General features: G+C 36.8%; 1 protein-coding gene across 21 annotated transcripts in view; it reads left to right on the forward strand.

Moving 5' to 3' along the window:
• Positions 1–25276, forward strand: part of ATE1 (arginyltransferase 1) — a 163795-nt gene that overhangs the window by 39451 nt on the left and 99068 nt on the right. For 18 of the 21 annotated variants that reach the window (XR_011436097.1, XR_011436110.1, XR_011435634.1 and 15 more), the window contains one exon: positions 11792–11824. The exons of the other annotated variants lie outside the window; for them this stretch is intronic. Coding sequence is in view for 12 of the 18 variants with exons in the window: in XM_070259243.1 (XP_070115344.1) it covers positions 11792–11824 (33 nt within the window). In the remaining 6 variants the exon portion in view is untranslated. The remainder of the gene's footprint in view (positions 1–11791; positions 11825–25276) is intronic. 21 annotated transcript variants of the gene reach the window in all.

Consider the following 25276-nt stretch of genomic DNA (forward strand, 5'->3'; position numbering starts at 1 on the left):
AGTGATAAATTATTTGGGTTGAATGGTGTGAAGATAATGCCAGTACTTCTCAACAGCATTTGTTATGTTTATAGTTCCGTAGATTTTGGGTAAAAATATTGATGCCACAAGGCTGAAGAGCATCAGGGGTGGCAGTGAGCTCTGATCAGACCTTGCTGCCTTAAAGCTCGGCTTCCCCATTTGTTATGTGTGGCTGTGAGCCAGTTCTGATTCCTCAGCTTTCTTCTTCAGGTTCCTCGTTTTTGAACGTGGGGGGAAAATAGTACAGCAGGGTTTTTGTGAGGATTCAATAAAAGTGAAGGTGCTTGGCTAAAGAACCGTTGACTCAGCTTTAGAGCTGGGATGTGGGTGATGATAAACTGTGAGGAACCATCAGAGATTCTGAGGTCAGGGGCAGATTAGTGATTCTTCTGGTCTATCCAGCCAGCGTTTGCCAATAAAATTGTATTTTTTTCTTGTTGTTTTTTGTTTTAATTCAAATATTTGTTTGACTTAAAAGATCACATTTTAAATTTTCATACTAGTACTAGTCCTTTCAAAGGAAAAAAGTAATAATGTTCAAAACCATTCAGTTTGGTTCATCAAGATGTCTTTAGAATCCTGTTATACCACATAACACTTACAAAAGGTATCATTGAGTGAGGATTTCTGTTTCTTAATTGTTACTTAGAACTGGACACAAAGTAACTGGGTCTTCTTTTACTCTGGCGATAGAGCTTCTTGCCTATTCTTAGAGTAGGTCTCTCCATTTGAAAAATTAGCTGTATTAGACTACCGTAACCTATAGCATTCTTTGTGCTGTTACACCAACTTACAAAGATACTTTTCCAGTCAGAAGGAGTCTACAATGACCAGCAGAGTGCCTGGAATGGAGTAGAAGCCCAGGAAACATTCATTGATGAGTGAGCAGCTGAGCTGACTATGCTTAAGAAACAGCTGGATGGAGAACTCACTTGTTGACAAATGGGAAACTACTCAGAAAGAAAATAGTGTTGTTGAAACTTGTGACATGAAGCAAAAAAGAAAATTCAATGATGTCAAAAGCTCTTGACAGTTGTCCTTCTATGATAAGTAAAAGCTGCTTTTAATTTCCTCAGAAGGAGTGTTGATAAATTTACCCACGAGTTAAGCACATTTTAGTGGATGCAAAGCTCATGTGATAGGAATAATCTTGTTGTGAGCGCCATTAGTCTTTAGTTTTGTGTTTTAGGTCTGCTTTTTCCATTAAATCTGAGGAGCCTCAAGTTTTACGACCTCCTGGTAATGACTTGACAGTGAACAATACTACCTATTGATGACTAGTCTAAAGGAGGAAAGTTTGTGGTTTTGCTGTGGTAATTCATTTGATATGCCAAATAATTTTAGGTAACTGCTTGCATGATTAAAAAGCAGTTCATTTTTTTCTAGTCAATAGTTATAAAAGTAAAATATATCTATTATATACATGATTATTTATCCAGAGCGTAATTCTGCCTTTAAGAATGTGTAAAACTTGGGAATATATTTGTGTAGGTCTGTAAATATTGATAAATACATATATGTTAGCTTTTCTATGACAGTCATTCTAGAAATAGCTCAAAATTTTATACTTAGAAAGGCTTCCATTTTTTTCTCCTGTGCTCTGGAGAAGTATGATTCTTCTATTCAACCGGTCATATAAATATTTAATTCCTAGCCTGTTGCAGTCACTGTGGTAGGTCCTTGGGATGCATAAATGAATAAGATACAGTCCTTTGCACATTTTAGCTAACAAATAAAATGAATTATAAAATACTTGTAAAAACTTCTTTTCATAGGTGTGTGTTAATGTTGAAAATGTTAAAATACTACTGCTAATAAAAATTATTGGACATATATATGCCTGGCGTGTTTGGAGGTTGATCTTGCTTGCAGTCAGTTGGTCTGATAAGTATGCAAGCAGTATCTTTAATCATTGTTAATATGTTTGTTAATATAATCAAATATTAGTTTTTAGTGTTAACTAAATTGCCAGTAATAGATTCTATTTCTTAGTTCTTTGACTAGAGGGCTTTTAAAATAAATTTTGTCTTGACTGTAGTTTCCTGCTAATATTTTTTTTGCCAGCCTTGTTTCATCCATTGTCTGCATCCCTCCCCACCCCTTCACTTTTTCCCTGGAATTTTTTTTTTCAATTGAATTCATAATAGTTTACATCATTGTGAAATTTCAATTGTACGTTATTTCTTGTCCGTCACCATATGTGTGCTCCCCTTCACCCCCTGTGCCCACCCCCGACCCTTCTTCCCCTGGTAACCACTGAACTGTTTTCTTTGTCCATGTGTTTGTTTATATTCCACGTATGAGTGAAATCATATGATGTTTCTCTTTCTCAGTCTGGTTTATTTTGCTTAGCATGATACCCTCCAGGTCCATCCATGTTGTTGCAAATGGAATGATTTTATCTTTTTTTGTGGCTGAGTGTTGTTCCATTGTATATATATACCACATCTTCTTTATCCATTTGTCTGTCGGTGGGCACTTGGGTTGCTTCCATGTCTTGGCTGTTGTGAATAGTGTTGCAATGAACATAGGGGTGCATGTGTTACTTTGGATTATTGATTTCAAGTTGTTTGGGTGGATACTCAGTAGTGGGATAGCTGGGTCATATGGTATTTCTATTTTTAGTTTTTTGAGGAATCTCCATACTGTTTTCTATAGTGGCTGCCCCAGTTTGCATTCCCACCGGCAATGTATGAGGGTTCCCTTTTCTCCACGCCCTCTCCAATGTTTGTTATTTTTAGTCTTAGTGATTATAGCCATTTTTAACGGATGTTATGTGGTATCTTAGTGTAGTTTTTATTGGTAAATTTGTGGTATTTTTTGCTTGTTGCTAATTCATGTCATTCAGATTTTTGGAAGACATCCAGTTTCTCAAGGTCAATTTGAATTCTTTTACCCAACTTAGTGTTATTTAGATGATACCTAGTTTTGTCCTCAGAATCTCTTTGTAGTTGCTCCTCAAAAATAAGACTTACTGGAAGTTTCCCTGCAGGAAATTAAAGGTGTGCCTGGAGGACACGGGTTTTCCTAAGAGGATCTAACAAGAAGCGCACAGGTTGTTACTTCAGTAATACCAGCTCTTGGTCACTGGTGACTGCTTCTCTCTGTTCATGGCATCTCACCTTGACCAGATGACCCAGTTCTACAAAGTAACCAGGGACCATGAAGAGACATAGGGACAAAGAACAGAATATGATATTCATTTATTTGTTTATGAATTGATTAATTCCATTCACAAATGAATGAATGCATCTAGTCATTTAAGCAGCAAATATCTGAGTCCCTACTATGTGCCAGGCATTATTTTAAACTCGGGATACAGCATTGTGAGCAAGACAGAAAAGTTCTTGACCTTAGGGAAATGATCTGCTAGTGAGGAAGAGAACTAATAAACAACTAAGTATTCAGTATATTATTAGAATAATATGTGCTAACAAGAAAAATGAAGAGAGACTGGCCTGGTGGTGTAGCAGTTAAGTTCGTGTGCTCTGCTTCAGCGGCCTGGGGTTCTGTGTTCAGATCCTGGGCACAGACCTACACACTGCTTATCAAGCCATGCTGTGGTGGCATCCCACATATAAAATTGAGGAAGCTGGGTACAGATGTGAGCTCAGGGCCAGTCTTCCTCATCAAAAAGAGGAGGATTGGTGACAGATGTTAGCTCAGGGCTAATCTTCCTCAAAAAAAAAAAAAATGAAGAGGAGGTGAGAGATGGAGAGCAGGGTTGGGGAAGGGTGATGATTAGATAAGGATATTGGAAAGATATCTGACGAGAGGGGCTCCTTGGCAGACACCTGGATGAAGAGCATGCACCTGTGCATATCTGGGAGAGGCATGTTTCAGGTCCGTGGGAGAGTGCATGTCATGTTCACAGAACAGCAGTGATACTGGTGAGGCTGGAAAACAAAGCGTGGGGCATCTCCTTTCTTATCTATGTCACTCATGAAAGATTTTCTTTAATTCTTCCCCCTTTTTGCCATTCGTTGGCAAAATTTGTCATCATAAAACTTACATATTTTGTTGTATACTTGTTAATTACTTTGTTTCCTTGCTACCTGAACACCTATTTATCACCATGTTTTCGTGTTATTTTAGAACACTGAGGCTTGGTATCTGTGGGTTTTATTGCCTTCTTGGTGAGTTCTGATGAAGGATAGTGTTAAGTCCTTTGTATAATGAAGGGAACCATGGATTGGAAAAGGCTTCTAGGTTTTAACCCCAGTTTTCCTGCCAACTGTAACATAATGAAAGATTTCTGGACGTCAGCTTATCTAGATGTAAACTAAAGAAATTGGACTAGATAATTGCCAAGATTGCTTTTAGCTATGAAATTCTGTGCTTTCAATGATTTTAGGAAAAATCCCCAGGAGGAACTCAGTAGTTTTTTTCTCCTTTTTTAAAATTAATTTTTGTATTTATGTATAGTAAAGTACACAGATCTTAGGTATACAGCTTGTTGAATTTTTTTTAATGTGTATTTTTTTCCCCAAGATTTCTTTTTTTCTTTTTTGCAGAAGATCTTTAGCTCTGAGCTAACATCTGTTGCCAATCTTCTGGTTTTCTTGCTTGAGGAAGATTAGCCCTGAGCTAACATCTGTTCCAGTCTTCCTCTACTTTATACGTGGGTTGCCACCACAGCATGGCTGACAAATGGTGTAGGTCCGTGCCTGGGATCTGAACCTGTGAACCCAGGCTGCTGAAGTGGGGTGCTCTGGACTTAACCACTATGCCATGGGGCTGGCGCAAGCTTTTTGAATTTTTACATGTGTATATACTCTTTATGGTCATTACTCAGATTAAGAGGTAGAACATTTTCAGCAGGCTAGAAGGCTCTGTCATGCCCCTTCCCAGTCAGTACTCTCCCACCCAGAGGGAACTATTGTTCTGACTTCTATCACCATAGATTAATTTTGCCTGTTCTTGAGCTTCATATAAATGTGTTCATACAGTTTATACTCTTCAGTTTTTTCCTTATACTCAACATTCTGCCTTTGAGAGTTATCCACATTGCATGCAGTAGTAGTTTCCTTTCAGTCCTGTGTCACATTCCATTATATGCGTATGGCTCAGGTGGTTCCTTTTCCTACTGATGGGCATGGGAGTTGTTTCTAGTTTTTGGCTATTATGAATAAAGCTACTGTGAACATTCTTGTACATGTCTTTTGACAGACATAACACACATTTCTCTTGGATATATACCTAGGAGTTACCTAGGGTAAACATATCTTAGCTTTTGTAAATACTGCCACTTTTCCATATTGGTTGCACCATATGAAAATTCTCACTATCCCACATCCTTACTAACACTTAGTAGTGTCTGACATTTTAATTTTAGCTGTTCTGGTAGGTATATAGTGGTATCATGTTGGGGTTTTGATGCGTTTCTGAACCCTCAGCTTGGAGATTAAGAAAGTCAGAAAAAGATTTAAAGATTTCTCTTACATGAAATTTAGGTCCCTATGTTGACTTAAAAAAAGTCTTAAGGTATTGTATTATTTCCACATTTCTTATGAGATATTTTAGTATGTTGTGCTAGTCCTTAACTTACTTAATGTTGTAAACAAGCATGTCTTTAGGTCGGCAGGGTCCTGTGGCAAAATGACTCTCCCATTAGTGAAGCAAAGATTCTGGACTCAGCACATCATGTCACCAGCACTTGAGACTTTCTTTAGTGGTTGTTCCTTTTGGTCACTTTGCCAAGAACTTCTTTTTCTTTGCATTTTGATGGGAACTCTATTTAAGGTAGTATTGTTTCCTGCTGGTAATGTTGAAAAGCAACAAAATTCTTTTAGACTCCATTCTCTTTGAGTATAGCTCTTCAGGCTATAGTTATTATATTCTTATCTGGATTTGTAGATTCATGTTGCAAAATTAACCATTTAATTTTAGAAATAAAACCGCCAGAATTGGAAGTAGTAAATAGTAAATGAACTTTTAATAAGTTCAGATTATACTATTTATGTTAATAGATAAAAAGCCACTGTTTATAAAACATGCAGCTGTTATTGTGGAGAACACATGAGGTAGGTGTTAGTGATTGGCTTAATGATAACCCAAATCCATGTTGCTCTTAGAAATTGGGGAGGGAGTTGCAAGTAGTAAAAAGATATGCATAGAAGTAGCTCACTAATTAGGATGTGTATTAGCAAACTGTGGACAAATGTTTGAAGGAAAACATTTATATCTAGCTCTGTGTATTAGTGTTACAGGCTCTTGTGATTCTGGGTAGATATCACAATCTTTTAGGAGGCATTTTATTACAGTTCCTTCCATGGTGTTGGGGTGAGCATTAACTCATTCACCAATCCAAAGTGCTAAATCTTGCAAAGATCTCCTTGAGGGGTGTTATAGGATAGGAACCATAACTCTTAAAGGGGGAGAAAAGAGCCAGTGATTTTTCTGACTGTGTAAACAGCCATACTGAGTATTTTCAGTGAGCATTTTTATTAAGTACAGATTGGGGAAAATGAGTCAGAGCTGGCAGGGATTGGTGTTTCCTAGAATGAATTTTGTAGAGAACTGGTTTTGTGGAACGTTAATCAATGTTAAGTGAAATTAAAAACAAGCAAAACTCCCTGACCGTGTAACTTTGGAAGGCACTAGATTGAGTGAAGTTGAAGGGTTTTTTGTTTTTCTGCCTTTACTCAGATATAATTGGCATACATAAGGTCTACAACATGTTGATTTGATAGACTCATGTATTGCAGTATAGTTACCACCATGGCGTTGGCTAACACCTCCATCATATCACAAAATTACCGTTTCTCTTGTGTGGTAAGAACATTTAAGATCTGTCTCTGCAACTGTCCAGTACACAGTACAGTATTGTTATCTGTAATCGTGGCACTGTGCTTTAGATCCCCAGAACTGATTCATCTTCTAGGGTTTTTTGTTTTTAACTGTAGGAATTCTCTGAGCCTTTAATTTACCAGTGTACCTTGTAATTCTCTAAGATGAGGAAGGAGAAGTGAGATAGCAACAGTCTGCAGCATTTCCCAAGCTTATTTGGCCATGGAGTCAGTTTTTAGAGGGTTTCTCAGGAGCCTGGCATTTGGCCATGGAATAATTTTATAGAGAGTGTCTCAGGAACCTGGTGTACGACAGAATACTAATTGGTGAAAGTAGCTAGGCTGAAATCATTTTACAGATAGAAAACTAAGGCCCAAATACTTGGTTACTGAAGTAGATAGAGCTAGTGAGATTCCAGACTGTCTCTTAGATCACCGTTCTTTCCCACGGCAAAAAAGGAGACTTAATGGCTCAGAAGACAGGATTAAGTATATTAGAATGGAAATAAGATCTTCCTTGTCGTCAAGCTTAACATCTTATCCAGGGTTCTAGCTCTAAATAAAAGAGGCAGTGCGAGTGGTTAGTCCTTTCAGCTACATTGCTAACAAATGGAACAGAGAGTAGCTGTAAAAATAAATTTCAAGAAGTACCTGAAATTGCTCTTTTCTCTCCCATTAAAATTAGGATACACAGGATCTTAGTTCTCCTTAGTTCTCAAACTTTAGTTTTGACCCGCTGTTAAGAACAGATTTAATTTTCATTGTATTGATGACATCATTTTAGATGGGAGTTAGCTGTGTTTTTAGGCTGCTTTTGAAGGTTCCATTTTTCTACAGTGAAATATGAAATAATGACTCTTTTGTGGAATCAATTTCTAAGAATTGTAGATTTATGAGAGACATTCTTAACATAAAACTTAGTTTTTACACCGCCTTAAAACAGTCAATTTAAAATAGTGTAAATTTATGTACCAGAAATTGTGGGGGGATGGGAAGGGAGTCTGAAACGTTATTTACCTTAACACAGTTCAGACGCTTAGCTGAATGAAAGCTTCCAGATTCCTGATAGGGAACTTAGTATTTTACACTGAGGTATGATTTAGATTGATAATTGCAAAATTTTAAATAAAGATTTTATTAGAGTATAGCCTAAAATGGTGAGACCTGTCCCCTGACAATTATGTAAGATAGTATGTACTATGTGCTAGGGTGACAGACCAGAAAAATAGGACCAGAAGAGGAATTTTGTTAATACGGGAAAATTTTGGATAATCTTTATGACCACTTATAACACTTGGAATTCCACTTTGAGAAATAGATACACCTCATTGATTTTCCTTGGTTTAGAAAAAAATTTTGTGGCTTATCTTGCAAAAATTGCTGTTCACTGTACCTTTTTTCTTTAAAATGTAGGAATTTAACATTGTTCCTTGTTAAACAGAAAAGCCCTTTCCAGAACATAGTAGTCAAAATTACTTATGTGTTGAATTGTATTACAAAGATAAATAATTAATTATAGTTTTGCTGGGATATTTTGACAAAATTAGTAGTATGTATTCTTCTCTACTTTTCTCTGCCGGCCCCCCCCCCCCCCCCCCCCCCCCACTTCGTGCCCCCTACAAGTAACTGGCATGGCTAGTAAGAAGTCTTGAAAACAGAAAGAATTTACTAATCATAACTGACAGGTGGTTTAACTACAATTTTGTGTGCGTAGAAAACTGTTTAGAAAATTTTGGTAAGCATTAAGCGCTTCCTGGAAGGAATGAGAAGGTGTTAAGAGACAGGCTACCAGTGAGGAATAGAGTAATGGCACTAGGAGTGCTAAGTAAGATGCTTAAGACAAGCAAGGTCAGTACATAGCTATGAAACACAAGCACTGACCTGTGTGTATTCTTTTTCTCTTTTTAGAGGTCCAAAAGATTTTGAAAATGGTACTGATGCCCTTTATGCCTGGATTCTAAATATAGAACATATAATCCTTGTGTTTTTTAAAAATTCAAGACTGCACAGAATATTTGACATTTAAAATTTTTATGAATTTTATCAAGTGAATCAGATTAATAATGTTATTAATATTGTTGTTGACAAGAAACTTACCTGTTTAAGTTTGAAAAGACAAATGTCAGGCAGGTTGTCCCATTTTCAACTATGTTAAATTGAGATATTTCCTAGAAGTAATCTTTAAAATAAATACATAGAAAGATAGAGACTATGGCTATGTTTACCTCCAGTTGTTTCTAGAATAAGTATATTCCTATCTATAAAATCAATAAGATATTTTGTTAAAACATACTAAATTCTTTTCTCAATATTAGCCCTAAATATCTAGAATAAGATCTTTCTCTTAAACCTATTAATTAACTATACCCATTACACAGTATTTTTGAGCAGCCACATTAAAAAAGTGATATTAATGTGGGCTACCAGCTGTGGCCATAGTCTTTTTTGTTGTTATTATAATAGACTTTATTTTTTAGGGTAATTTTAGATTGACAGCAAAATTGAGCCATTTTTTATACTGAGCAGACATCATGGGGGTATTTGTTAAAAGGAATCTGTTTCTACTGTCAATTTCAGTGTATATGCAAAATGTATTTTGCAATTACATTTGCTTTTTTTATAATTGTTCTTTTTTAAAGTGTTAGCATTTGTACTGAATATGTGTAATTTCATTACAAAAGAATTTACTAAGTAATTAAGTGAAGGGAAATAGCAGTGAGTTTTTCTGGTGCAATAATTGAGAAGCAGCAATTTTGGACCTTTTTCGTGTCCTGTGAATAGGAGCATGAATGTGTGTCTTATGGTTTGTTATTCTGTTTTTACTGCTCAGGGAATTGAGAACTTTTATTTATGTGTTTCATGTTTTGGCAGCTTCAAACAGGACAAGAATTTTTAGGTCTATTGAAAAAGCTGTGACAGGAGTGTTACGTATACACATGACAAAGACGTATGTAAATTATTGGAGCTTAAAGGAGACATTAGTTTTCTTGGAAAGTGTTGATATGCTTCTCTTTATTGTTATTTAAAGTAACTTCCATTCTACTTGACACATCAATTATTACTGAATCAGAACTACTTCTAAATTCCAAAGTATAATGTGTGTAATATGGTTAACATGTACCTGCTGGGGAAAAGCATAGGAACTCTACAACAGCAAATTTCTTACTTTAAAATAAAAATTCACCATGCCTCATTTTTCTCCACTGTTAAAACTGGCTAGTATTTCAACTATCACTTTTTACTCTTGGGAGGAAGGGTAGGGATTGTCTTATCTTGGCCTACTGTAAAAAGAATCTAAGGGGACAGCCCCATGGTGTAGTAGTTAAGTTCGGTGCACTCCACTTCTGCCACCCAGGTTCTCAGGTTTGGATCCCTGGCACGGACCTATAGTACTTGTCAGCCATGCTGTGGCAGCAACATACATATAAGATAGAGGAAGACTGGCACTGATATTACTCAGGGCGAATCTTCCTCAGCAGAAACAAAAAAAAGAATCCAAGACCACAAAGGTTGAACTTTAAATTTTAATAGAATTACTTGTTTCCTATTAGCATTATGAAAATTTTGGTATATCTTGCACTTTCAGAAAGTTCTCTTGACAGTTAATATCATTGAATTGCATATTGATATCATTTAAATGAAGAAAAAATCTTACGGTTTTTGTATTTTAGTACACTTCCATCATCTAGGGCCTAGATGATGCTAGTTAATTATGTGGCTTTCGTGTGCACTGGTAATATTTTAGGATTGTATTTGCTTTAGTTTTGGGGGAGGAAGTGTCTGATATCTTTTTTAAACTATAAACATTCACAAAGTAGAGAGAATGGTATAATGAATCCACATCTATCCACCTCCTCCTCTCACTAATTTAATCTAATGGCCAGTCTCACTTTATTTACACACTTCCCTCCTGACCCCCCAGTGATTTTGAAAGAAATCCCAGACATCATGTAACTTCATTGAGAAATACTTCAATGTGTATCTCTAAAAGAGAGTCAAATTATTTGTATTCCCTGTGAGTACTAGTTGGCTTTGTTGTGGAGAGGAAGTTTAAGAGTTTGGAAACAGGCCTGCTGTTGCCTTTTATTCTAGTTACTTTGCATTTAGGAAGAACAAGAGTTTATACTCCTTGGGTATTTTATTATTACAGTGACACTCAAAGGATTTGAAATGTTGATTTTGTAAATAACATCTAAGAACACATTATGAATTGCCATCATGAATATGTGTGAAGTTACGTGGACAGTCCTCATTTCAGAGCTAACCTGCGATTTGATTTGCCATTTTTTCATGGCTCCTCCTTCCACAAAATTTATGTTTATTTAAATACTGAGAAACAGCATATAACACTTAGTTCTAGATGAAATTCTGTAAGTCTCCATGTGTGTCAAAGAAACAGAAAGCAGAGAGAAAAAATAATGCATATGAGGCTGAGAGAAAGAGAAAGGGCAGAGCAGGGTAAACACCACAGCGCAGGTGCCACATGTGGAGGTGTGAGCTCCCTCACTGTCACCCAACCTCCTCTCTGGGTCTTGACTTTTATTTCTCTCTCCTCAGTTCCCCCTTGGGTTTATATCATTTTCTTCTTTGGCATTTACTTAACTTGGCCTGTGGCATTTCTGGTCAGGAAGATTGCTGATTCCTCCCTTAGAGGTTTTATTATATGGGGTCGTGAGATAAAATTTTAAAAAATGAAATATTTCAGGACTAATTTGTTGTGCCTTACTTACTTTTATCCAACTTTTAAAAAATGTTTGTTTAAACTAATTCAAATAGTTGGGTACCTACTATGGGCTAGATTGAACTTTTCTATACTCTGTGGATGAATTATACAATGTATGAAACATTTGTTTTATACAGACTTTTAGGTTTACTTAGATGCTCTTATTGAAAAATTATGTAATAATTTTTCCTTTTTCTGTGTGTTCCCTTTTGCTGCCCATTTATTGGATGAAACTGATTCTATTCAAATGTGACTGCAGTTCACAAGATTCCTTTGCAACTCACCTTTGGAGGTAAGAGTTTACTCACTGACCTTAACATTAGAATTGCTAAGTTAACATCACTATTGGTATCTTTTGTGAGGCATTTATTTGATAATTTAAGAGTGATCATTTTGTTGTGACATATATATTCTTCAATAATAGTAGTGAGTTGAATGCAGACCTTTTTTTGTTAAGAATTCTTGTAAGTTAGAGAGCTATACACCTTCATAACAGGTCATTGCCTCTTTTTAAGTACATTTCTTTTTTAATCGGTAGAGTGAAATCAGTCTTTCATTTTGAAGAGCCTTCTTGTATCTCCATTACTCTCATAACTGTTTAGCATCAGTCTTGTTCTCTATAAACTGCCCTGGTGTATGAAAAGAGCTAGAGAAGTCATAGGCAGAAGCTGTCATCAAGAAAGTTTCATTTGGTGCAAGAGATCGTTTTAAAATTGGTGGATTGATTAGGGAAAACCGAAGGACTTACCTTTACTGAGCTTCTTTGATAACAAAGGCACTACTGTAGGTACTTCGTTCACTTTCTCATTTCACCTTCATAGCGGTTCTGCAGTACAGAACTGGGAATCCAGGGATAAAACTGTGAGATAAAGAAAAAATGTTAGGTATTCAGAGAAGCAGATATCATTGTGAGCCGCTGTTGATGCGGAACCACTTGTAGAAGATGGGCAGGACTTTGAGAAAGGAGTAGGAAAGGGGAAGCCGCGGAGTGTGTGGAGACAATGGGACCTGGGTTCCAGATCACGTCTTCACTTGTTAGCCACTTAACGCTGGGCAAATCACCAATTTCCTTGAGCCTCAGTTTTCTTTTTTTTTTTTCTCTGCTTTTTCTCCCCAAATCCCCCCCCCCCCCCTGCAGTACATAGCTGAATATTTTAGTTGTGGGTCCTCCTTGTTGTGGCATGTGGGATGCTACCTCAACATGGCCTAATAAGTTGTGCGATGTCCGCGCCCAGGATCTGAACCCTGGGCCGCCGAAGCGGAGCGCGCAAACTTAACCACTCGGCCACGGGGCCGGTCCCCAGCCTCAGTTTTCTTATCTTTAAAATGCAAGTAATTCCTACCTCTCAAATGGGGCAGTGGACATGGGAACAGTAGATAAAGTGCTATTCAAATCTTAGTAATATTTTGTACTTAGGGTATACTTCAGCCGCACACAGTAAGACTGTTCCCGCCCTTTTGGTTGTCCTTCCTTTTGTCTCTGTTGTTTACTTCACTAATTTATATTCTCGTTCCTGTTCCCACCATATTCAAATCATATCCCTCTTGAGGTTGAGCCTAGATACTATGTCCTCCGCGAGGCCCTCTCTGACCTGTCCACATGGAGGCAGTTGCTTCTTTTTCTGCTCCTACAACATTGTGTTCATGCTGTTAGGGAAACTATCATTGTTATGTAGTATAGCCCAGCCTGGCACAGCAAATACTCCTCATGGCCAGTTGGCCAGGTTAAATGATTGTCAGGGGAAACTGACCAGACCAGAGAGGCTAGTACCATGCAGGCTTGGTTACATTTTTTAACTATCCAGGATCAAGGCGGAAACAGAGCTATATAGTAGAAAGATTCTGGGCTTTGAAATGAGAGAGGCTTGGGTGGCCCATGAGCAAGTCTTTATAATAATCTAAAAATGGAGATAAAAATACTTACTTACAGGAGTATTACAATGAAATGAGTAATATGTGGCAAACACTGAACACAATGACTGTCACACAGAATTTTAAATAAAGTTTAGTGTAAAAACAATAAAAAACCAAGCCATAGAAACTTGAAGAAATATAAATTATATAACCAACTCTTTAGCTGATGAAGCAATTCTGGAGCATAGAAGAATGGGAAGTATCACAAGGAAAGGATGGGAAATTAGATTTGATTTTGTAAAAAATCCTGAATTTGTTCATGAAAACACGTATAGTTAGAAGGCAATTTTGGGAAAGTGTGATAAAAAGGTTATTATACTTAATATAATGATCTCCTAGAATCAATTTAAAAATGTACTATTTTCTTTTACATAATATTTGGTGGATTTTATCATAGTTGATGAGATGAAATACAAATGGTGTAATAAATGTTTTAAAAGTTTAACCTTCTAAGTAATCAAAGAAATGCAGTTTAAGACAGTAGTGATACACAGTTTTTTAGCTATCAAGATATCTTTTTTTTAAGTGAATGCTTGGGAAGATGTGATGAGATCAGATGTTTTTAAACTTCATCCTTTTCAGAAATCAGTTTGGTCATGTGTATTAAAGACCTTATATAAATTCATACCTTGTAGTTGAGTAATTCTAGTCTAAGGATCACTGCCAGAGAAATAATCAAAGATGGGAACAAAACTTGCATAAATATGTTTGTTACTGCACAAAGGGCACGATCTACTCGCCACGGGACAAAAGCCAATCGTAAAGAGACAATATAGTGGCAGAGAAAGGGCATTTTGTTACAGCTTGCTAGCAAGAGGGAGGATGGCCGACTAATGTCTAAAAGAACCATCTTCAGGGGGGCACAGAATCTTGAAGCAGTTATATAAGCCTGTGGGTTACAGGGGAGGGGGTTAGGAACGTTGACCCTCTGGTGTTACAGACTGGGAGTTGCCATACCAGGTCTTTCACTTGTCACTGATGATGGCTATCAGCATACACTCTGTTTGGGAGGGTCATCACATTCCTAAGGAACTCAGTGAAGTTATCATCTTATCGCAGCTGGGAGGTATATGCCCTAGCCGGGGCGGGTGGGGGGGTGTCATAAAATCTACAGAACAGGTGGATCTCCTGGAGGGTGCAAATCTAGCTGGGTTAGTTAGTCAGAGGTCATTCAAAGTTACGACATGGTATCTTTTCTACAATATGGCTTCCCTATGTCAACCTTGTGTTGAACCGGTTGCATGTTTATTATAGCATTCTTATTAATGGCAAAAAATTTATAAATAACCTAATGTCCAACAATAGGAAAAGGTCAAATAAGTCATGGTACACCAGCCATGATAGAACACCCTATGGCCGTTAAAATGGGGATCATGCGTATATGTTCATGAGTACATATTGATGAACGGTAGCAGTGTAAAATACTTTTGCTATATTAAGAGAGAAAAGCAGGATGCAAAATTAAACATGCAGATCTCAATTTGTAAAGAATTTGAGCTTACAGAAATTAGTTAGGAAGGAGATACACAAAATGTTAACATTAACGACAAATTGTTAAATTGTTTAACCCCTTGCTCTTCCATGAAGGAGCCACAATGGGGAGAAGAGGTACCTTGGTAGTTTTTTGGTGATGGCTCTTGTAGTCAGTGTTTGAATAGGATGTACATCAGGGAAATCTCTGATTGATGTGGAAACAGAGTCTAGTCTTGAAAAAAAAAAAAAAGACTGGCAGGAGCCTAGATGAAGAGATAATGTTGATAATATTTAAGGCTGGACTCTCCTTTCAGCAAGAGCTTAGAGGATTAAACAGGAGTAAGTGTGCTGAGCAGAAGGCAGTTAGATTGGCGTGGTTTACCTGCAAAGGGGTAAATATGGCGGCTGGAGTTTGATGTCCGCTTCACTGTAGCAATTATCAATTTGAAGATGCTACTAAACAATGGCAAAGATGCTTTTAAATAGACCTCACTGATAGACTTCTCTCAAACGTAAGCTCAGTGAGGGAAGATCCTGTTTTTACTGCTTCCTTGTGTTTCCATTCTTAGTATAGTAAGTAGTACGTAGGAGGCACCGAATAAATATTTTTTGAATGAATGAATGAACAAACAAATGAATCAGCTAGGTGAGACTGATGCTGAGAGTGGTAGGCTTTTATTCCTAATTTAGCAGGACTCAGCTAAAAGCACACAGGTCTAAAATTTATGTTTCCCTGTGGTTAACTGTCTGTCTTCCCAGCTAGACTGTAGCTACTTAAGATCAGGAGCTTTGTCTTTTTCATTTTTGGATGCTCTCAGATGTAGCCAGGACTTGGAGTGTACCAACCATATACCTAGAGTTGTACCAAACAAATATGTATTTTTTAAATTACATCTTGCTACTCTGGTTGAATTGGGAATTGGTGTATGGAAGGTTTAATCTTTGGGGAAGAACAGAAGGGAAAGTCTCATGATCAAAGTTTAGTGATAGTTTTGTCATTTTCTGTATGATATGCTTTCTCCACTTAATGATCTGGAGTTGTATTTTTCCTGGGCTAAGCTGATTTTTTTCTGCTGGGCTTGTTGACATGAAGAGGGAAAAATCACAATTAAAGATGACCAATATGCTTTGCTTTTCTTGAAATATTTGGGAAATATTTTGAGGAACTTCTTTTGATATTTTTCTAGCCCAGAATTTCCTGGGGGTGGTCACCTGATGGTGTAGTTAGTGGCTGCTACTCCTAAATCTCCAGCAGCACTGAGCCCATTTCAATTCCTTTGCCACTGCACAGAGCCTGAGATCCGGAGCAAAGCCAAGGCAAGAGAATACTGGGAGTCTCGAAATGTTTGATGTTGCCATTAAACTTATGTTTTAGCTGGAGAAGGAAGATTACAAATATGGTAAATACCCAAACACCTTCCCTAATTTTGAATAAAAGAAACATAATTTGGTAGAGATAATAAAATACCCGAGACTAGCAGTTGGAAATGAAGGAGACTTTAAATTTCACTTTATCCACAAAACTACTGTGAGTGAACCATGTCCCTTTGTTGTAAGTCCTAAACAGTTAACTGCCACATGAATCTAACAAAATTGTCAGGTTATAGTAATTACATCAGTAATTTGATCTGCTGTCATTTGAATGGAGCCATGTGTGGAGAGTCAGTTACTTCCCTCTGTGGGGCTGACCCTTTTACATTCCTGTAAGCTGAAGACTAATAGAGCTCATTAAGCTTTATGGGAAAAGAGCTTTTATCACCTCGTCAAGTCAGGCAACATATTTTCACTATATTCCTTATTTCGTGTGGCTCTGTAGCTGCCGATGTGCACTCCCCTGCTAGGTTTACATCAGACCTCTCCCTTACAGACATTTTTATTGACATTTCTAAGTCTGAATTACATTTGGTGTGGCACCATCTACAGATGTCTTCAATTAAATGTAGGTAAATAAAAGGGATTACATATCAGAGGCTAAAAGATTCTTGAAATTCTCTTCTGAGTCAAACTTTGCCAGCCAGTCCAGTAGGGTACAATCTCATCATCATTTTGGAGGTGGGAGCTGCAGGAGACGCATTTGTAAGAAAAGTTAAGCCATGTGGGCATGTAGGTTACTTTGGTTTCTCTTCAGGTATATCCTTCTATTTCATTTCAGATCAATTAAAATCTGCATTAACAGTTGTCATAATAACTTATCAAGAAGTTAGCACCTGTAGTGTCTGTAGGTGCTATGCTAAGCTCTTTGCTTGCATTATTTTAATTCTCACAGAATATCCATAAGGTAAATATTCCCAATTTTCTTATGAAGAAAATTGAGCTTAGAGAGGTGGATTTGTTGAGCTCAGTATTATAGCTACTGGTATGTGACCATAATATGCTGTAGGATTCTTACCTTACTTGAAGTGATAATATTATTTGAAGGAAGGCAGTGATAAGTTTGAGATGTCTTTTGTAAACCCAGAGTGTAGTTGCTCAACCTTGGCACTATTGACATTTTGGGTCAGTTAAATCTTTTTTGTGAGTGCTATCCTGTGCATTGTGTGATGGTTAGCAACATCTCTGGCCCTTACCTGATAGATGCAAGTGGCACCCTCCCCCTTGAGTTCAAACAAAATGTCTCCAGACGTTGCCAAATATTCAGAGGGGGTAAAATGGCTTCCTGTTGAAAACTACTGCCTGAGAGCAGCCTTAAAATAAAAGAAGAAAGAGATAGAGTTAATAATCCAATAGTGAAGACAGTAGCAATGGTAACATATTTTCAGTCCCACAAAAGGTGGGCAAAAGAAGGAAAGGTGAACAAAGAACGAGTGAGACAAATAGAAAAGAAATAGCCAGATGGTCCACTTAAATCTAATCATATTGATTATTACATCAAATATAAATGATCTAAAGCAAAACTCTGCTGTATGGAAATGTTCTACATCTGCACTGTCCAAAACACATATAAACAATTGTCGTACATAGCTACTGAGCTCTTTAGGAACTGAATTATTTTTTTAATTTTGGTTAACTTATGTAGCCACGTGTGGCCAGTGGCTATCCTATTGGACGGTACAGGTCTAAACACTCCAATTAAAAGACACAGATTGTCAGACTAGATAAAAGAAAAAAAGCAAGATCCACCATAAATATGAAAATATGGATAGGTTAAAAGTAAAAGGCCAGAGTAAGACATACCATGTAAATATTAATCAGAAGAAAGTTTGGGTGGATGTATTCATATCTAGCAAAATAGACCAGGCAAAGAGTATTACTGGAACGAGAGACATTTCATAATGATAAAATAGTTATAGGAATAAATTAATATAATTATTAATTATAATAGGAATATAATATAATATAATTTTATGTGTCCTCATAGGAAGACACAGTAATCTGAAATGTGATACACTTAGAAATAGAGCCTCAAAATACATGAAGCGAAAACTAATGGAACTGAAAGGAGAAATACTCAAATTCACAGTTATAGTTGGAGACTTTAGGACTACTTTCTCAATGATTAATAGAAAAATTAGGTGAAATATAGTTTTGAACAATACTATCACACAATTTTACTTAGTTGACATCTATTGAACACTATACCCAATGACCCAAAATACGTATTTTTTCAAGCACACCAAGACAGATCATATGCTGTACAAAAGGACTGAAGTCATCTCTGCTCCAAACGGAATTAAATTCGCATCAATAACAAAAAGAACTCTTACAACTCAGTAGTAATAAGACAACCTGGATAAAAAAATGGATAAAAGACCTGAAATTATATATTTCACCGGAGAAGACATACAAATGGCTAATAAGCATATGAAAAGATGTTCACCATCAGTAAGGGAAATGTGAATTAAAACCAAAATGAGATACCACCATAAACCCACTAGAATGTCTGTAATCAAAAGACAATACCAAGGGTTGGCGAGATGTGGAGAAAAGGGAACCCTCATACTTTGCTGGTGGAAATATAAAATGGTATAGCCACAGGCTGGCAGTTCCTCAAAATATTAAAGATAGAATTACTGTATGGCTGAGAAATTCCACTTTTAAGAATATACCCAAGCAAAATGAGAACATACGTCCAAAGACTTGTATGTGAATGCTCATAGTAGCATTATTCATCATGGCCAAAAGCTGGAAACAATTCAAATGTCCATAAACTGGTGAATGGATAAGCAAAATGTAGTATTTCCATACTATGTAATACTATTCAGCAATAAGAAGGAACAAACTATGATACGTGCTGCCCGTGGATGAACCTTAAAGACGTTATGCTAGGTCAGCAAAGCCAGACACAGAAGACTACATGTTGTGTGTTTCCATTTGTATGCATTATCCAGAAAGGAAATTTATAGAGTCAGAGAGCAGATCAGTCTTTGCCTGGGATAAGAGGCAGGAGTAGAGAACTGACTGCAGATGGGCTTGTGGGAATTTTTGGGGTGATAGAAGTGTTCCCAAATTAGATTGTGGTGATGGTTTCACAATTCTATAAATTGTTAAAAATCACAGAATCCTACACTTACTTTAATTTCCCCAAATACTGTAGAAAAGATCTGACTCAGCTTGACATCTTGCTTCTCTACTACATCCCTAGTTGTGATATAGGTATTTGCAGAGTCTAACTGTTCACCAAGATAATATTGTGTATTGAAATAGGTGTATTTTAATTAATATTCAAATAGTAACTTTTTAATATTTAGATAATACTCAATATTAATGTTAGCCATTAGGATTTTTTGCTAGCTTGTAAAACAAATCTTTCCAAGGTTTTTTTGGGAGTTGGGAACTTCTTGCTTTTCTCTTGAAGCTGTGTGATAGCCTGGAATAAAATGTGTTTGGTTGTGTGTTTGTGTGTGCCCTGGATTTCAAGCTGAGGTAGCAGGAATGGGGAGCTACCGTGGTCGCTGGCTTTATAGCCAGTGGTACCATTCAGTTTGCTGTCAGGAAAAAAAAAAAAGGACCATAAGAACTTAACCATCTCATCTCTTCAGTCTGTTGGCATATGAAATATCCTTGCTTGGGTGGCTCTCAGAGATCAAGATAGCTCCAATGGCCAGAATTTGGAAGAGAGAATGGCTGTTACTGAAACTGAGTCTTTTTTCTTTTTTTTTTTGCAGTAACATTGGTTTATAATATTATATAAAATCAGGTGTACATCATTATATTTTGATTTCTGTGTAGATTACATCATGGTCACCACCCAAAGACTAATTACAATCCATCACCATACCCTTGTGCCTCATCACCCCTTTCCCCCTTGTTCCTCCCTTTTTCCCCTCTGGTAACCACCAGTCCAATGTCTGTCTCTCTGTGATTGTTTGTTGTTGTTTTTATCTTCTATTTTGAGTAAGATGATACAGTATTTGACTTTCACCCTCTGACTTATTTCACTTAGCATAATACCCTCAAGGTGCATCCATGTTGTCACAAATGGCCAGATTTCATAATTTCTTATGGCTGAGTAGTATTCCATTGTGTATAAATGCCACATCTTCTTTATCCATTCGTCCCTTCATGGGCACCTATGTTGCTTCCAAGTCTTGGCTATTGTACATAATGCTGCAGTGAACATAGGGGTGCATATGTCTTTATGCATTTGTGTTTTCATATTCTTTGGATAAATACCCAGAAGTGGAAGAGCTGGATTGTATGGTTAATTCTATTCTTAATTTTTTTGAGGAATTTCCATACTGTTTTCCATAGGACTGCACCAGTTTGCACTCCCACCAGCAGCGTATGAGAGTTCCCTTCTCTCCATATCCTCTCCAACATTTGTTGTTTCCTGTGTTCTTAATTATAGCCATTCTGACGGGTGTGACGTGGCATCTCATTATAGTTTTGATTTACATTTCCCTGATAGTTAATGATATTGAACATCTTTTCATTGGCCATCTGTATATCTTCTTTGGAGAAATGTCTATTCAGATCTTTTGCCCATTTTTTGTTTGTTAGTTTTTTTGTTCTTGAGATGTTGTTCTTTACATATTTTGGATATTAACCCCTTATTAGATATATGGCTTGCAAATATCTTCTCTCAGTTGTTAGATTGTCTTCTCATTTTGTTGATGGTTTCCTTTGCTGTACAGAAGCTTTTTAGTTTGATGGAGTCCCATTTGTTTATTTTTTTTTGTTTCCCTTGCCTGGTCAGACATGGTACTTAAAAATATGCTACTAAGACTGATGTCAAGGAGCATACTGCCTATGTTTTCTTCTAGAAGTTTCGAGGTTTCAGGTTTTACATTCAAATCTTTAATCCATTTTGAGTTAATTTTTGTGTATGGTGTAAGATAATGGTCTGCTTTCATTCTTTTTCATGTGGCTGTCCAGTTTTCCCAGCACCATTTATTAAAGAGACTTTCCTTTCTCCACTGTATGTTCTTGGCCCCCTTGTCAAAAATTAGCTGTCCATAGATGTGTGGGTTTATTTCTGGGCTCTCAGTTCTGTTCCATTAATCTTTGTGTCTGTTTTTGTGCCAGTACTGTGCTGTTTTGCTTACCTTTGTTTTGTAGTATATTTTGAAATCAAAGAGTGTGGTACCTCCAGCTTTATTCTTTTTCCTCAGGATTCCATTGGATATTCAGGGTCTTTTCTTGTTCCATATAAATTTTAGGATTCCTTGTTCTATTTATTTTTGTTGGAACCCTGGTAGGGATTACATTGAATCTAGATTGCTTTAGGAAGTATAGACATTTTAGCTATGTTAATTGTTCCAATCCAAGAGCATGGAATATCTTTCCATTTCTTTGTGTCTTCTTCAATTTCTTTAAACAGTGTTTTATAGTCTTCAGTGTACAGTCTTTCACCTCTTTGGTTAAATTTATTCTTAGGTATTTTATTCTTTTTGCTGCAATTGTAAATGGGATGATATTCTTAATTTCTCTTTCTGCTACTTCATTGTTAGTGTATAGAAATGCAACTGATTTTTGTATGTTGATTTTGTATCCTGCAACTTTACCGTATTCATTTATTATTTTTAAAAGTTTTTTGGTGGATTGTTTAGGATTTTATATAGGATTTCTATATGTTAGGATTTATATAGATGATATATAAAATCATGTCGTCTGCAAATAGTGACAGTTTTACTTTTTCCTTTCCAATTTGGGTCTCTTTTATTTCTTTTACTTCCCTGATTGCTCTGGCTAGGACTTCCAGTACTGTGTTAAATATGAGTGGTGAGAATGGGCATCCTTGTCTGGTTACTGTTCTAAGAGGGATAGCTTTCAGTTTTTCTCCTTTGAGAATGATATTAGCTGTGGGTTGGTCATGTATGGCCTTTATTATGTTGAGGTACCTTCCTTCTATACCCATTTTTATTCATAGTTATTATCATAAATGGATGCTCCATCTTGTCAGATGCTTTCTCTGCATCTATAGAGATGATCAGGTGATTTTTAATCTTCATTTTGTTAATGTGGTATATCACATTGATTGATTTGCAGATATTGAACCATCCCTGAATCCCTGGAGCAAGTACCATTTGATCGTGGTGTATCATCTTTTTAATGTATTGTTGTGTTCAGTTTGCTAGTATTTTGTTGAAGATTTTTGCATCGACGTTCATCAGTGATATCGGTCTGTAGTTTTCTTTTCTGTGTTGTCCTTGTCTGATTTTGGTATCGGGTAATGTTGGCTTTGTAGAATGAATTAGGAAGCTTCTCCTCTTCAGTTTTTTGGAAGAGTTTGAAAAGGATAGGTATTAAGTTTTCTTTGCATGTTTGGTAGAATTCACCAGGGAAGCCATCTGGTCCTGGACTGTTATTTTTTGGGAGGGTTTTGATTACTGTTTCGATCTCCTTACAGGTAATTGGTCTATTCAAATTCTCTGTTTCTTCTTGATTCAGTTTTAGAAGGTTATATGAGTCTAAGAATTTATCCATTTCTTCTAGATTGTCCAGTTTGTTGGTGTATGGCTTTTTGTAGTATTCTCTTATAATCTTTTGTATTTCTGAGGTGTCTGTTGTAATTTCTGCTCTTTCATTTCTGATTTTATTTATTTGAGACTTCTCTCTTTTTCCTTGGTGAGTCTGGCTAATGATTTGTCAATTTTGTTTATCTTTTCAAAGAACCAGCTCTTGGTTTCATTGATTTTTTTTCTATTGTTTTTTAGTCTCTAGTTCATTTATTTCTGCTCTGACTTGTATTATTTTCTTCCTTCTACTGATTTTCTTTTTCCACTTCCTTTAGGTGCACTGTTAGATTGTTTAATTGAGATTTTTTTGTTTATTGAGGTAGGCCTGTATTGCTATAAACCTCTTAGAACCACTTTTTCTGTATGCCATAAATTTTGAGGTGTTGTATTTTCATTTTCACTTGTCTCCAGGTATTTTTTGATTTCTCCTTTGATTTCTTCCTTGATCCAGTCATTGTTCAGTAGCATTTTTTTTTAATCTCCACATATTTGTGGCTTTTCCAATTTTCTTCCTGCAGTTGATTTTTAGTTTCATACTGTTGTGGTCAGAAAAGATGCTTGGTATTATTTCAGTCTCCTTAAATTTATTAAGACTTGTTTGGTGGCCTAACGTGTGATCTGTCCTGGAGAATGTTCCATGTTCATTTGAAAAGACTGTGTATTCTGCGGTTTTTGGATGGAATGTTCTGTATATATCTACTAAGTCCATCTGGTCTAATGTGTCATTTAAGGCCAGTGTTTCCTTATTGATCTTCTCTTTGGATGATCTGTCCATTGGTGTAAGTGGAATTTTAAAGTCCCCTACTATTATTGTGTTGCTGTCTATTTATCCTGTTATGTCTGTTAATAATTGCTTTATATATTTAGATGCTTCTATGTTGGGTGCATAGATATTTATAATCCTACAAGCATAGATATAACAATCCTCTTGGATTGTTCCCTTTATCATTATGTAGTGTCCTTCTTTGTCTCTTGTTACAGTTTTTGTTTTAAAGTCTGTTTTTTCTGATATAAGTATTGCTACTCCAGTTTTGCGTCATTTCCATTTGCTTGGAGTATCTTCTTCCATCCCTTCACTTTCAGTTTGTGAGTGTCTTTAGGTCTGAAGTGTGTCTCTTGTATGCAGCATATACATGGGTCTTGTTTTTTTAATCCAATCAGCCACCCTCTGCCTTTTGATTGGAGTATTTATTCCATTGACATTTAAAGTAGTTACTGATAAGAATGTACTTATTGCCATTTTGTTACTTTTTTTCTGGATGTTTTAGTAGTTCTTCTTTGTCCCTTTCTTCTTCTCTTGCTCTCTTCCCTTGTGCTTGATGACTTTCTTTCTTTTGTATTATGTTTGGGTTCCTTTCTCTGAATTTTTTGTGTATTTATTATAGGTTTCTTGTTTGTGATTACTATGAGGTTCATATATAATAGCCTATGTGTATAGAAATCTGTATTAAATTGATGGTCTCTTTAGTCTGACCTCTTGCTAAAAGCTCTGCTCTTTTGCTCCCCTTCTCTCACATTTTATGTTTTGGTTTTTTGTAATATTGGTACCTGAACTAACATCTGTTGCCAATCTTCTTTTTTCTCCTTCTTCTTCTCTCCAACCCCTCCAGTACATAGTTGTATATTCTAGTATTAGGTCCTTCTGGTTGTGCTATGTAGGCTGCCACTTCAGCATGGCTTGATGAGCATGCCATGTCTGCACCCAGGATCCGAATTGCTGATACCCTGGGCTGCCAAAGCAGAGTGCGCAAACTTAACCACTGGGCCATGGGGCCGGCTCCACATTTTATGTTTTTGATATCAAAACTAACCTCTTTTTTGTGTGTGTCTGTATCTGTTACCCTCTTATCATGAAGAGATCATTTTAGTACTTTTGTCTTTTGACTTTCTTGTTAGCTTCATATGTGGTTGATCTGCTTCCTTTAATGTATACTTGCTTTTACCAGTGATTATTGTTGCCATCTTGACACCACCCTCCAAAACTGGGTCTCATAGAAATAAAGGGGACTTGCAGAGGTAGCAGTAGAGGGGTGAGGTGGGCAGAAGGTTGTGTTGCTAAACTTGGGAAGGGAGTCCAAACAACTTTACTGAACAAGGAGAACACTGAGAATCAAGTCCCAAGAGCTGGCCTGAATTGGAGTGCTGTGAGAGAAGGTCAGAAGAGGTTGAGCTGGTGAGTTGGGGGAGGCTTTTACCTGTTCTCTGGTATAATACTTGGGAGGACCAGATATGTTTAAAGGGCCAGAACAGACAGGTAAGTAAAGGGGGGCTATATCCCCTCAGAGAATGGTTGTCAGTCTGTTATTGGTACTGAGTAATCAGAAGTGGAAAGCTAGACAGTGGCTTGACCCATTGAGCAAAAGTTGGATTAGGTTGCTGTTCTTCTAGTTATGTGGTTTGGGAAACAGTCATGTGGTTTTCAGGCTGAGCCCCATACTGTGGAGTCACAGGTTGAGTAG

The sequence above is a fragment of the Equus caballus genome, chromosome 1 (genome assembly GCF_041296265.1).
Source record: "Equus caballus isolate H_3958 breed thoroughbred chromosome 1, TB-T2T, whole genome shotgun sequence".
Lineage (NCBI taxonomy): Eukaryota > Metazoa > Chordata > Mammalia > Perissodactyla > Equidae > Equus > Equus caballus.